This window comes from Entelurus aequoreus, linkage group LG22, assembly GCF_033978785.1.
Source record: "Entelurus aequoreus isolate RoL-2023_Sb linkage group LG22, RoL_Eaeq_v1.1, whole genome shotgun sequence".
NCBI classification, from domain to species: domain Eukaryota; kingdom Metazoa; phylum Chordata; class Actinopteri; order Syngnathiformes; family Syngnathidae; genus Entelurus; species Entelurus aequoreus.
The window spans coordinates 18,546,462-18,561,142 of NC_084752.1; the positions used below are offsets into that span (position 1 = coordinate 18,546,462).

Sequence of the window (14,681 nt, forward strand, 5' to 3'; positions counted from 1 at the left end):
CCAATCATGATTTGAATAAAGCACACATATGTGTGCAATAGTCAACAGCCTACATTTAATATAAATGACTTGTAGAAAGTATGGCCTTTCTACAGTTACATAATGGAACTGTTCCGTCATTGTCCTCCACAACTTCCACCGAGACAGAATTTCTTGGACCACTTACTTTGGATGTGACCATTGATCGGCCGCTGATCGCTATTGGCCAATTTTTGTGAAAAATACATGATCAGCCTTTGCCGATTCATGTCTTTTTATGCTGATCACAAACACTGATCCCATCTGACTGACTATTTATTTTTGGTCACACGACTGACAAGCAACCAGCAGCTAATTACGTGTTTCCATACACAAATTAATTAATTAATTATTAAATTATATATAAAATTATTAATTAATAATAATCACCTTCATTACGGGAAATTAACTGCATTTTTTTAGTTTTTTAAGTATCATTATCAGGTGTTATCACTGGAAGACGAGGCTAAACATGTTACACAGAGAGTGTAACCCATGAACAGCGATACTAATAGCTAAGCTAACCGCTAAGCTAGCTTGAAAAAAACAAGTGCTTTGTAAAGTACAAAATAGATTGATGAATGGGCTAAAAAGGATAGATTAAAAAAATTATAATTTAAAGAACTATTTTTTTTTACTCAGGACTAACCTCGGACCGGATTTTGGACGTAATTTGGGGACCCCTGGGATAGATTTTGAACATCATAATTTTAAAAAAAACTATAAATTTTTATTTATTTTTTTTACTTGGGACTACCCGAGTTTGAGGACCCCTGGGATAGATTAAAAAAAAAAAAACATTTTATAAAAAAGTTTTTTTTTTTTTTTTTTTTTTTTTTTTTACACGGCACTACCCGTGTAAAAATTTTGGATTTTGGACGCTGGCGGGCTGTATCTGGCCCGCGGGCCGTAGTTTGGGGTCTCAGCCTAATAACTGGGGGAAAATATTTTTTTTGCCTGTCCTGTTTAGATTGTTCACTCACTCCTGCTACCCTGAATCCATTACCCTTCTGAAAAATGTAAAACATCCATCCATCCATCCATTTTTTACCTTTTGGGGTCGCGGGGGTTGCTGGAGCCTATCTCAGCTGCATTCGGGTGGAAGGCGGGGTACACCCCTGGACAAGTCGCCACCTCATTGCAGAAATGTAAAACATTACACAATAATTGTTCTGTATATTCAACATTTTAAAATCTCAGTAGTCCTAATCGAAAAATTGTTAAATCAATATGCCATGTGGCCATATTTGCTCATTCTATGCACTCCTGTTTTGAGTTATCTTTGGCTTAGCAGGAAATAGTTGCCAGAGATGTGCCAATACACATTTTAAGTATACTTCAATATGTATTATCACATTTAAAAAGAGAGGATTTTGTCTAAATTAAGAGCAAATGGTGATTTGGTGGAGTGTCCCTGTACAGAAATGCTAGTTTGAGGCAACTTTCCACAACAGTTCTTGTAATTTACACCAACATTGTATATATTTTTCTGTTTTTTTAAAAGCAAATTCTACAACATCTCTGGCCAAAATGTGGCATTTTCAAGCATAAAAATGGCTTAAGGAACTAAAAATATCAATACTAGAGTGGCCATTATATGAGACCAAACAGCATTATTATATTGCAATAAAAGAGGGCTATTATAATGTTAAAAAATGTGTTTAGAAGGTAGAAATCTTTGATTTATAATCATTGATTGCTACTTTGCGGAACTTAATTTATCGCAGTTATGTCCAGAACCAATGAACAGCGATAAACGAGGGATTACTGTACAAGAAAAAGTAAAACTGCAAGGGAGAGCATGCCTCGTGTTTATTCCTAACACACGTTTGAAGAATCACAACCTTTATTTAGGCCAAATACAACACATCAGTAAATGTCAGAGGAAAATCGGTATACATGTTTTACAAGGTGGCAAAAAAAGTACCAAAAAGATGCAGTCAAGATTTTAAGGCTTTGTTAGTATCGTGCAGCAATTCAAGAAAAAAAGGGCACAGTTAAGATAGAGCAAAGACAGGGTTGGGGTATAGTACACTTCAAAACAGGTGCCCTAAGTGGAGCCCACCAAGTCCTTTCATTTGGCTTTACCATCTTACATATTTATACCAACCTCTTTCAGGCTGGCACTATAACTCAGTACATGTCCATGCACTAAATTAGTCTCTAATAGATGGGCTCTAAATAAACCTATGGAAACACCTTAATCCGATCGTGTTCGGGTTTTTGAAAAGTCGGAATAACACACCTGGATTATGCGGCAGGAAAGGACCCTCAGCAGATACCATTCAATAAAAACATAGGAACGATTGTAATGAAGAGGAGACTTTTTGCTTTTGAAGTGCATCGATGTTAGGAAAAAAGCATTGGCCTTGTGGTTAGAGTGTCCGCCCTGAGATCGGTAGGTCGTGAGTTCAAACCCCGGCCGAGTCATACCAAAGACTATAAAAAATGGGACCCATTACCTCCCTGCTTGGCACTCAGCATCAAGGGTTGGAATTGGGAGTTGAATCACCAAAATGATTCCCGAGCGCGGCTACCGCTGCTGCTCACTGCTCCCCTCACCTCCCAGGGGGTGGAACAAGGGGATGGGTCAAACGCGGAGGGTAATTTCACCACACCTCGGGTGTGTGTGACTATCCGTGGTACTTTAACTTTAACTGAGATTTATTTAAGAAGGTAGCTAAAGAAATGTAGAATGTCGGCTTAATTCGGACTCCTGAACAAAATAGGAATGAGATGAAAGACAAAGAAGCATGAATAATAATGTATACAGAAACCTCTTCACGCTGCATTTGTGCACTCCAAACTGATTAAATTCCACACAGCTGGCAAGATAGTCCAGAAAAATAGCAACCTTCCTCTGGATATCAGTCGAGGCACGAACTGTCTTTTCCTTCCGATTCAAAACTCCTTCCATCAAGATTTTTGGATGAACTTTAACACATTCAAAAGTTTTCTTTCCATGATTTTCGTCCGAAAATGATTTGCCGGTCTTTCATTGCATCCGCCCCGATACCTTCTTGGTAATAGAGTCATGTTCGTAGCGCAATCCAAGATCATTGCTTGATGCTGTCTGCTATTTGACATCAGCATAGCCATTAGAGACGTCATATTTGTAATATGTGCCAATATTACAGCGCACATCAGTTAAGTTGTAAGGATGACGATAGGGTGACATCATAGGGCAACTGGAAAAGGAATTAATTTAACCGCGCTAAAAGGAATTAGCGCCCCCCAGTGTATGGGAGGCACATGGCGAATGGCCAATAGTCGCATTAAAGTTAAAGTACCACTGATAGTCACACACACACTAAGGGTGGTGATATTACCCTCTGCATTTGACCCATCCCCTTGTTCCACCCCCTGGGAGGTGAGGGGAGCAGTGAGCAGCAGCGGTGGCCGCACTCGGGAATCATTTTGGTGATTTAACCCCCCAATTCCAACCCTTGATGCAGAGTGCCAAGCAGGGAGGTAATTTTTATAGTCTTTGGTATGACTCGGCCGGGGTTTGAACTCACGACCTACCAATCTCAGGGCGGACACTCTAACCACAAGGCCACTGAGCAGGCTTATAAGTGCATGGACACTTGGACTTCACATGTACAAGTAACCGTACTATTTGAGAAGTCAGACTAATTTAGTGCCTGGAAACGTAGTGACTGATAACATGTCCACAAGACTAACGAGTGGCCAGATATCAAAGGAACTTTATTACTGACATTAAGATCAGTGATTCTTAAACTTATTTCACCAACATTAATATCCAATCCCAACATTATAATACAGTAGTGTAGTAGGCTTAAGTGTTCATTAAAAATAAGGCAGATGTTTTATTTTAAATAATATTTAATATTTTTGGCCAATGTAATACTACACAGTTTGAACAGTAACACTGTCTTTGAATTAGGGCTGCAACAACTAATCGATTAAATCGATTAAAATCGATTATAAAAATAGTTGGCGATTAATTTAGTCATCGATTCGTTGGATCTATGCTATGCGCATAGGCTACTTTTTTTTAATATTTTTTTTTATAAACCTTTATATATAAACTACAACAATTACAAACAACTGAGAAACAATAATCAAAATAAGCATGGTGCCAGTATGCTGTTTTTTTTTCAATAAAATACTGGAAAGGATAGAAATGTAGTGTCTCTTTTATCCGATTATTAATCGATTAATCAAACTAATAATCGACAGAGTTAATCGATTAATCAAAGTAATAATCGACAGATTAATCGATTATCAAATTAGTTGTTAGTTGCAGCCCTACTTTGAATATAGAAGTATAAAACACTGTATTTTAATCACGTGGTTCTTTGGCATACCACTGGATGGAGCCCATACCACAGTTTGAAAATCACTGATTTACATTATTTGTCTTTCAGGCTTTAAATTGGCACATTTTCACATTGGCGCTTGGGACCGAAAGTTTGGCCCTCCCTGGCCTAAAAGGTCTCGAAGGTTGCATCAGAGACACAAATCACAGCGCTCAACGCCAGTGCAACGTACCAAGGCAAGTAAGTGGTAATACACGGTGAAAGTGTCTTTGTAAGATTTAAAAATACATAATAGACACTAGAAAAGATACAACATTTACAGAGTACATGTATAGAACATTGTCGTAAACAGTGGGAAAAAACATCATCCAGCCAAATGTGTTGTTAAGAATGTAAACACAACTTTTTAGTGCCTTTTCGAACAATAAATATCAGTGACGGTAATCATGCGAAAGTTGCACAGGTGGTCCTTAGGGTTACAACATTCGGGTTACAAAATACAGGAAAAACACGCACTCTCCAGAAAAACGTAATAAAACAAAAATAAAGAGGTGCACGGCAAAAAGTGAGAATAGAAAAGAAAAAAACAAACAAGGCCAGCAACACTCGTGTCCTTCTTATGATTTTAATATAAACTGCACAGGCGCTACCAAAACAGACCGGTTTCGACAAGGTCTTCGTCAGTGTGCAACATTCGTGTTACCTCACTCCCATAAGCAAATATTTGAAACATGAGTTTCACTTAAGTGAAGTCTGTATGCTAAGTGTAAGAATGCACTTTTTTTGGAATGTTGCCTATCAGTCACATTCATAATGAGACTAGAAGACATGTTTTTCATTTTTTATGCATTCTAACTAGTAATTAAAAGCTTACAATGGAGCCTGTGAGTCGCTCTATTTTGCCTATAAAGCGTTTTTTAAAAAATCCAAACACCTCCATTAAGTTTTTATATACATGCTGTAAGTATATATGTAATGTAGTAACAGGCACATTCATAATAACATTTAACATTTACATATTTTGCTCATTTTAAGCATACGGCGGTACATTCATTCGACCAATGCATCACAACATTCACTATTTCCTTTAACAGCATCACTGATTACGACTCACTGCAGACATCATTAGAGACAACAAACAAAAATAAACGTCACTTACTGTACAATGCCTGCTTTCACCGGGATGCCGATGTATTTTGTTGTATATGTTTATATATTCCCGTTTAAATGAAGAATTAATCAATTCTTGCAAAGAAAAAAGGGGCATAAAACAAAGCGACTTTTCGGGTCTTTTTCGTCTTATCTGGGTCTAAGTTGGCTGTCATCTCAGTTCATGCCCACATAATTTTACTATCCAGGTAAGAAACATGATTTATAGTCTAGAACAGTGTTTCTTAACCTTAAGACCGGAGCCTATTGCTGGGCAGCAAATGTCTCCTAGAGCAGTGTTTTTCAACCTTTTTTGAGCCAAGGTGCATTTTTTTTCATTGAAAAAATCCGGAGGCACACCACCAGCAGAAATTAAAAAACAAAACTCAGTTGACAGTAAAAAGTTGTCGTTGCAATTGTTGGATATGACTTTAAACCATAACCAAGCATGCATCACTATAGCTCTTGTCTCAAAGTAGGTGTACTGTCACCACCTGTCACATAACCCCCTGACTTATTTGCAGTTTTTTGCTGTTTTCCTGTGTGTAGTGTTTTAGTTCTTGTCTTGTGCTCCTATTTTGGTGGCTTTTTGTCTTTTTTTGGTATTGTCCTGTAGCAGTGTCATGTCTTCCTTTGAGCGATATTTCTCGCATCTACTTTGTTTTAGCAATCAAGAATATTTCAGTTGTTTTCATCTTTCTTTGTGGGGACATTGTTGATTGTCACGTCATGTTCGGATGTACATTGTGGACGCCGTCTTTGCTCCACAGTAAGTTTTTGCTGTCGTCCAGCATTCTGTTTTTGTTTACTTTGTAGCCAGTTCAGTTTTAGTTTCGTTCTGCATAGTCTTCCCTAAGCTTCAATGCCTTTTCTTCAGGGCACTCACCTTTTGTTTATTTTTGGTTTAAGTATTAGACACCTTTTTACCTGCACGCTGCCTCCCGCTGTTTCCGACATATATACAAAGCAATTAGCTACCTGCTACCACCTACTGATATGGAAGAGTATTACACGGTTACTCTGCCGAGCTCTAGACAGCACCGACACTCAACAACACACCATTTGCAGACTATAATTACTGGTTTGCAAAAAATATTTTAACCCAAATAGGTGAAATTAGATAATCTCCCACGGCACACCAGACTGTATCTCACGGCACAGTGGTTGAAAAACACTGCCCTAGAGGGCCGCCACAAAGACCTGTTTCTCAGCTGCGGCCCACATACCCAGTTGAGAGCACATTACTCCTGTTTTAGCCTCCCTCCACTGGCTGCCTGTGTCTTTTAGAGTCCATTTTAAAATTATCTTACTTGTTTTTAAATCCTTACATGGTCTTGCCCCACCTTACCTCTCTGAGCTGCTCCACCTCTATGCCCCCACCCGGTCCCTCAGGTCAGCTGATCAGCTGATCCTGGGGGTACCCAAATCCAAGCGTAAGCTCAGGGGGGGACAGAGCCTTCTCTGTTGCGGGCCCCAAACTCTGATATGATCTTCCACTCCATGTGAGACAGGCCCCTTCTTTGGCTATTTTTAAGACCCTTCTTAAAACCCATTTTTATTCACTGGCTTTTAACCCAGCATGAGACTTTAAAACTGTTTTTAACTTTTAACTTTTTTAACTGTTTTTAACTTTTAACTGCTTTTTATCTAACAAAATTGTTCTTAGGGTAATTTTGTATTTGCTTTTTTAATGTGTATTTTACTTCTGTTTTAAATTTTATTTTTTAGTCTGTCCTTTGCCTTTATTTCTTTGTGGTGTACAGCCCTTTGTTTTTCAACTGTGGTTGTTTTTAAAGGGCTTTATGAATAAAGTTGGTATGGTATGGTATGGTAGTTGCAATTCACTTTTCCACCACTTGTGGTAGTAATGACAATATCAAACACACAGAAGAAGTCTTGAACTTAAGTCAAAGAGAAGTTTAAGCGCAAAAAATATGACTAAATTGGTGAAGGTGTATTTTCATTTGCGCTTAAAATTATTAATTTAGTTGATTGATTTTAGAACATAATTGTATGTACATGTATTTTTCGTCAGTTGATTATGAGTTATGCAGTATATTCGGTTAGTACTTGTTTTTCCTAATCAGCCTGACCTAAGCCTAGGGTTTGTGTTATACAAATTATATATAGTTTCATATCATTTCACAAGGCTTTTAATCCGCTAAACTCTAAGTAGGTTAACTATATTTATTGAATACAAATAAAATCAAGAGGAAGATGACTAATTCAGCGTTATTATTTGAGTGGGAGCCGGCACCCTCTGTAGTAGGAAAGCTGGGGCCCAAGGTCAAAAAGGTTAAGAACCCCTGATCTAGAATACATTTTTGCAAGTTTGAGGCAAGAAAGCAGCTCACCAGTTCATGTCAACACAGCAACATAAGGAAGTTACCTCTCTCTGATCAATGTGCCGCTAAATGTAGGTCCTTAACGCATACTTGCCAACCCTCCCGATTTTTCCGGGAGACTCCCGAATTTCAGTGCCCCTCCCGAAAATCTCCCGGCGCAACCAATCTCCTGAATTTCTCCCGATTTTCACCCGGACAACAATATTGAGGGCGTGCCGTGATGCCACTGCCTTTAGCGTCCTCCACAACCTGTCGTCGCGTCCGCTTTTTCTCCATACAAACAGCGTGCCGGCACATCCACATGTTGTATGCGGCTTCTACAGACACAAGTGACTGCAAGACATACTTGATCAACAGCCATACAGGTCACACTAAGGGGTAACCGTATAAACAACTTTAACATTGTTACAAATATGCGCCACCCTGTGAACCCACACCAAACAAGAATGACAAACACATTTCGGGAGAACATCCGCACCGTAACACAACATAAACACAACAGAAAAAATACCCAGAATCCCATGCAGCCCTAACTCTTCCGGGCTACAATATACACCCCCGCTACCACCAAACCGGCCCACCTCAACCCCGCCCCCCCAATCTCCCGAATTCGGAGGTCTCAAGGTTGGCAAGTATGCCTTAACGTGAGTGCTTATACCGTAATTTCCGGACTATAAGCCGCACCTGACTATAAGCCGCACCAGCTAAATTTAGGGGAAAATACAGATTGCTCCATATATAAGCCGCACCCGACTATAAGCCGCAGGGTTTTGATGTGTAATTACCGTAGTATATAGGGGTTCCTGCTACCACGGAGGGGATTGTCGGGACAGAGATGACTGTTTGGGAACGCAAAGCGTCCCATTTATTAACTATAAATCTTTCAATCATTCAATCAAACTTTCACATCTTTGACATGGCGAACAGCATTCGTGCAGAGTACAAATAATACAACGGTGCAAAGTAATACAAAGTGCTCGCATGTACGTTATCAAAATAACCAGCCTACCGGTATATGAAAAGTCAGTCTTTAATCATTGTGTCATCGTCTTCCTCCTGCGTACTAAAACCACCGAAATCCTCTTCGTCGGTGTCGGAGAAGAACAGGCCGTAAATAAGCCGCACCGTTGTATAAGCCGCAGGGACCAGAACGAGGGGAAAAAGTAGCGGCTTATAGTCCGGAAATTACGGTAATAACAATATTGCTAGTACTTGGTTAATATTCAGGTCACGAAACGTAAGTGGAATATTGTTGGCGCTTTTTGGATGGTTATTTATTGGGTTTTATGGTCGGGAAAAAACGCAATAGACGCAATGATGTCATGTCTCCCATTGGCTCCATCGCAAGCAGACGTTTATTTGCAAGTTAGAATGCCTTAAAAAGGCATATGTGTTCTTGTCTCTCATCAGGACTGTGAATGATAGGCAAAATTCCCTTTTAAGGCCGGTGCTAATTTGCATTACCTTAAGGTTCACGGTGAAGCTGCTGGTGAGGATGAAAAAGCAGCAGGCGGTTTCCTGACACCTACATTGGTTAAGATGAATAAAACAAGCAGTTTATTATTGTTAATGTTTTGTATCTTATTAGATGTCCTTCATGTGTTCTATGTACAAAGTGAGTGAGAGACTTAATCAGGCTTCGTCCGAAACCTGAGGAGCACCTGTAGGGTCTTCATGATGTCAACACTCTTCTAAGACTTTCTTTGTTCAAGCTCCATGGACAATGCTGGGCCTCAAGCCTTCAGGCGACACCAGCTGGATGTCACTGAACTTGCTGTACAATTATCAAGCTATTTTCTTTAGGATTAATAGTAGGACTATTTTTCCTTGGATATTCCGGGTTCCTCTTCCTGCTCTTGCGCCACTTCGTTCCGCTCCTCTTCCTCGTTCTCTCCTTGACTAAACGTTTGCTCCTCGGTCTCCTCTCTTTCATTACCTAACTGCGGGGTTTTAACCTGGTGGAGCGCAGACTGTTGCCTCAGTTGAATGGCTCCAGCTAGTTCTTGCTCACTAGTTCCCTTCTCTATCTGCACGTCCTCTGGGCTGACAGGTTGGCCATCCGGCTCCACCTTCTTGACTTTGGAGAGGATTTCATGCAGCTCGGCCGACATGAAGTAAGGCCTTTCGACGGAGCCGTCATTTCTTTCCAAGTCCTCGCCTTTTCCGACGAGCGGCGTGTTTATTCGGGTTCAATGACAATTCAGTGGAAAATCATAGGCGATGAGTGTGAGAAAGAAGTGTGAGAAACATGGAGGTGAGAGAAAGAAGCATAAGAAACATGCACGGAAACATTTCCCATTTCCATATGAGTTGGGAAATTGTGTTAGATGTAAATATAAACGGAATACAATGATTTGCAAATCCTTTTCAGCCCATATTCAATTGAATGCACTACAAAGACAAGATATTTGATGTTCAAACTCATAAACGTAATTTTTTTTTTGCAAATAATAATTAACTTAGAATTTCATGGCTGCAACACGTGCCAAAGTAGTTGAGAAAGGGCATGTTCACCACTGTGTTACATGGCCTTTCCTTTTAACAACACTCAGTAAACATTTGGGAACTGAGGAGACACATTTTTTAAGCTTCTCAGGTGGAATTCTTTCCCATTCTTGCTTGATGTACAGCTTAAGTTGTTCAACAGTCCGGGGGTCTCCATTGTGGTATTTTAGGCTTCATAATGCGCCACACATTTTCAATGGGAGACAGGTCTGGACTACAGGCAGGCCAGTCTAGTACCCGCACTCTTTTACTATGAAGCCACGTTGATGTAACACGTGGCTTGGCATTGTCTTGCTGAAATAAGCAGGGGCGTCCATGGTAACGTTGCTTGGATGGCAACATATGTTGCTCCAAAACCTGTATGTACCTTTCAGCATTAATGGTGCCTTCACAGATGTGTAAGTTACCCATGTCTTGGGCACTAATACACCCCCATACCATCACAAATGCTGTCTTTTCAACTTTGCGCCTATAACAATCCAAATGGTTCTTTTCCTCTTTGGTCCGGAGGACACGACGTCCACAGTTTCCAAAAACAATATGAAACGTGGACTCGTCAGACCACAGAACACTTTTCCACTTTGTATCAGTCCATCTTAGATGAGCTCAGGCCCAGCGAAGCCGACGGCGTTTCTGGGTGTTGTTGATAAACGCTTTTCGCCTTGCATAGGAGAGTTTTAACTTGCACTTACAGATGTAGCGACCAACTGTAGTTACTGACAGTGGGTTTCTGAAGTGTCCCTGAGCCCATGTGGTGATATCCTTTACACACTGATGTCGCTTGTTGATGCAGTACAGCCTGAGGGATCGAAGGTCACAGGCTTAGCTGCTTACGTGCAGTGATTTCTCCAGATTCTCTGAACCCTTTGATGATATTACGGACCGTAGATGGTGAAATCCCTAAATTCCTTGCAATAGCTGGTTGAGAAAGGTTTTTCTTAAACTGTTCAACAATTTGCTCACGTATTTGTTGACAAAGTGGTGACCCTCGCCCCATCCTTGTTTGTGAATGACTGAGCATTTCATGGAATCTACTTTTATACCCAATCATGGCACCCACCTGTTCCCAATTTGCCTGTTCACCTGTGGGATGTTCCAAATAAGTGTTTGATGAGCATTCCTCAACTTTATCAGTATTTATTGCCACCTTTCCCAACTTCTTTGTCACGTGTTGCTGGCATCAAATTGTAAAGTTAATGATTATTTGCCAAAAAAAAAAATGTTTATCAGTTTGAACATCAAATATGTTGTCTTTGTAGCATATTCAACTGAATATGGGTTGAAAATGATTTGCAAATCATTGTATTCCGTTTATATTTACATCTAACACAATTTCCCAACTCATATGGAAACGGGGTTTGTACGTTTGTAGATCATGCTGAGAATCAGCGTCTTTTGCAGTGGACATTTGTGTTTTTTTCATAACCAAGATACACTATATTGCCAAAAGTATTTGGCCACCTGTCTTGACTCACATATGAATTTGAAGTGCCATCCCATTCCTAACCCATAGGGTTCAATATGATGTCAGTCCACCTTTTGCAGCTATTACACCTTCAACTCTTCTGGGAAGGCTGTCCACAAGGTTGCGGAGTGTGTTTATAGGAATGTTCGACCATTCTTCCAAAAGCGCATTGGTGAGGTCACACACTGATGTTGGTCGAGAAGGCCTGGCTCTCAGTCTCCGTTCTAATTCATCCCAAAGGTGTTCTATCGGGTTCAGGTCAGGACTCTGCAGGCCAGTCAAGTTCCTCCACACCAGACTCTGTCATCCATGTCTTTATGGACCTTGCTTTGTGCACAGTCTTGTTGGAAGAAGAAGGGCCCACTCCAAACTGTTCCCACAATGTTGGGAGTATGGAATTGTCCAAAATGTTTTGGTATCCTGGAGCATTCAAAGTTCCTTTCACTGGAACTAAGGGGCCAAGCCCAACTCCTTAAAAACAACCCCACACCATACTTCCTCCTCCACCAAATTTCACACTCGGCACAATGCAGTCCGAAATGTACTGTTCTCCTGGCAACCTCCAAACCCAGACTAGTCCATCAGATTGCCAGATGGAAAAGTGTGATTCATCACTCCAGGGAACGCGTCTCCACTGCTCTAGAGTCCAGTGTCGACGTGCTTTACACCACTGCTTCCCACGCTCTGGATTGGACTTGGTGATGTATGGTTTAGGTGCAGCTGTTCGGCCATGGAAACCCCTTCCGTACTGTACGTGGGCTAATTGAAAGGTCACATGAAGTTTGGAGCTCTGTCGTAACTGACTGTGCAGAAAGTCGGCGACCTCTTTGCACTATGCGCTTCAGCATCCGCTGACCCCTCTCTGTCAGTTTACGTGGCCTACCACTTGGCGGCTGAGTTGCTGTTGTTCCCAAACTCTTCCATTTTCTTATAATAAAGCCGACAGTTGACTTTGGAATATTTAGGAGCGAGGACATTTCACGACTGGATTTGTTGCACAGGTGGCATCCTATGACAGTTCCACGCTGGAAACCACTGAGAGCGGCCCATTCTTTCACAAATGTTTGTAGAAACAGTCTCCATGCCCAAGTGCTTGATTTTATACACCTGTGGCCGGGCCAAGTGATTAGGACACTTGATTCTGATCATTTGAATGGGTGGCCAAATACTTTTGGCAATAGTGTATTTCGTTGACAAAATAGACCAAAAACAAAATGTCCACTGCTGGTTCTCACAATATTATAAATGTTTAAAGGAAGAATCAATCAGCGGCGGAGGACAATTACTCACAGAAGCAGAGGAAGAAAGTGTCCACACACATGGCATACACACTGAAGAAGCCCTGGGCGATGAGGTAGGCTCCAACTATGACAGTCTGAGGCAGAAAAAAAAATCACATGTCAAAAACATCAGCGTGTACATTTAAATTATGTTTGCATGCAACTTCCTGTCAACAGTTTTCATAGGGTGGAATATTAGTGTTAAAAGTGGAATATTACCGCCTGAAGATTTAACTTAATTGTTGTTATACTTGCAAATAGTTTTTTCATTTGAAAAAAAATATTTTATACTGGCAAATTGTTTTTTTAATTGAAGAACTTTTTCTTTTTTTTTTTTTACTTTCACTCCCTATAAATGTGACAGTGGAGTAAAAGTTACACAGAACCAATCCAATACACATTATCTAGACCAGGGGTCCCCAAATGGGGCCGGGCCCGAGGACCGAATTTTGGACGCTGGCGGGCTGGAAACCCCTGATCTATACTTTTATTGTAATATTTTGAGAATGTGTTTGTTCTATTTTTGGCCAAAGTAAGACAAATAAAACAATCTGAAGTTGTCTTTATTTTTTAGTTTTAATGCCATGATTTTAATAGTCCGGCCCGCATGTGCAGATATCCCTCCATGCGGCCCCTGAGCTCAAATGAGTTGGACACCCCTGATGTACAGTATTACAGTTTATGTAACAGCTATAGCAAAAAAAGGGCAGCATAAAATAGAGTAGCACCAGCAGAAAATAGACATTTTAAACCAAGAGAGGTAGCTATCATAGAAGCGGTCAGACAAATAAAATAAAAAAACCTTGAGACTTCCTGCGGGCCAGAATTTATACACTGGCCGTAATTTGGGGACCCCTGATCTAGACTACAAGGAAGTATTTTAAATATACTTTTGTAGATTAAAATCATCATAGGTCCCCTTTAGGTCTCTTGGGCTTGAGATTCAAATCCTCACAGAGCTGGTGGAGGTTGCCCCACACACCTCACCTTTAGAGACATGTTTTTCCAATTCATCGCCTTTACTCTAAGCTTTTTTTTAGCAAGGCAATGGTGGTCTTTGACTGTTTGAGAAATATTGCCCTGTGACAGTTTTCAAAGGGATGTCACAGCACATGTGGGCCTTCATGGTTCTTTAATGGCACTCACACAGCCCGAGACCATGTCACTCCCACCACCATGCTTCTGTAGGCAACACACACTTGTCTTTGTAATTATCTTTTTTATAAGCACAGTTCCGCCCTGAGATCGGTAGGTTGTGAGTTCAAACCCGGGCCGAGTCATACCAAAGACTATAAAAATGGGACTCATTACCTCCCTGCTTGGCACTCAGCATCAAGGGTTGGAATTGGGGGTTAAATCACCAAAAATGATTCCCGGGCGCGGCCACATCTGCTGCTCACTGCTCCCCTCACCTCCCAGGGGGTGATCAAGGGTGATGTGTCAAATGCAGAGAATAATTTTGCCACACCTAGTGTGTGTGTGACAATCATTTCTACATTTACACTCACGTTCTAGAGTTATACAAGTGGTACACTGACGAGTGACTACTTTACATTGTATAAAGATGGCATTTTTGAAGTGTTGATTAAATGTAAATACATAATATATCTGCAGAAATGAGAGGGTTGTAAGCACT

The 14,681-nt window shown here is 40.6% G+C and overlaps 2 protein-coding genes across 2 annotated transcripts in view; one reads left to right on the forward strand and one right to left on the reverse strand.

Annotated features, from left to right (window-relative positions):
• Positions 1–14,681, forward strand: part of klf1 (Kruppel like factor 1 (erythroid)) — a 251,904-nt gene that overhangs the window by 133,596 nt on the left and 103,627 nt on the right. The window lies entirely within an intron of this gene.
• Positions 8,578–14,681, reverse strand: part of LOC133639574 (choline transporter-like protein 2) — a 47,267-nt gene continuing 41,163 nt past the window's right edge. The window contains exons 25-26 of the mRNA XM_062033000.1: positions 13,056–13,140; positions 8,578–9,953 (exon numbers count right to left, since the gene is read on the reverse strand). Coding sequence (XP_061888984.1) covers positions 9,613–9,953; positions 13,056–13,140 — 426 coding nt within the window. The 3' untranslated portion in view covers positions 8,578–9,612. The remainder of the gene's footprint in view (positions 9,954–13,055; positions 13,141–14,681) is intronic.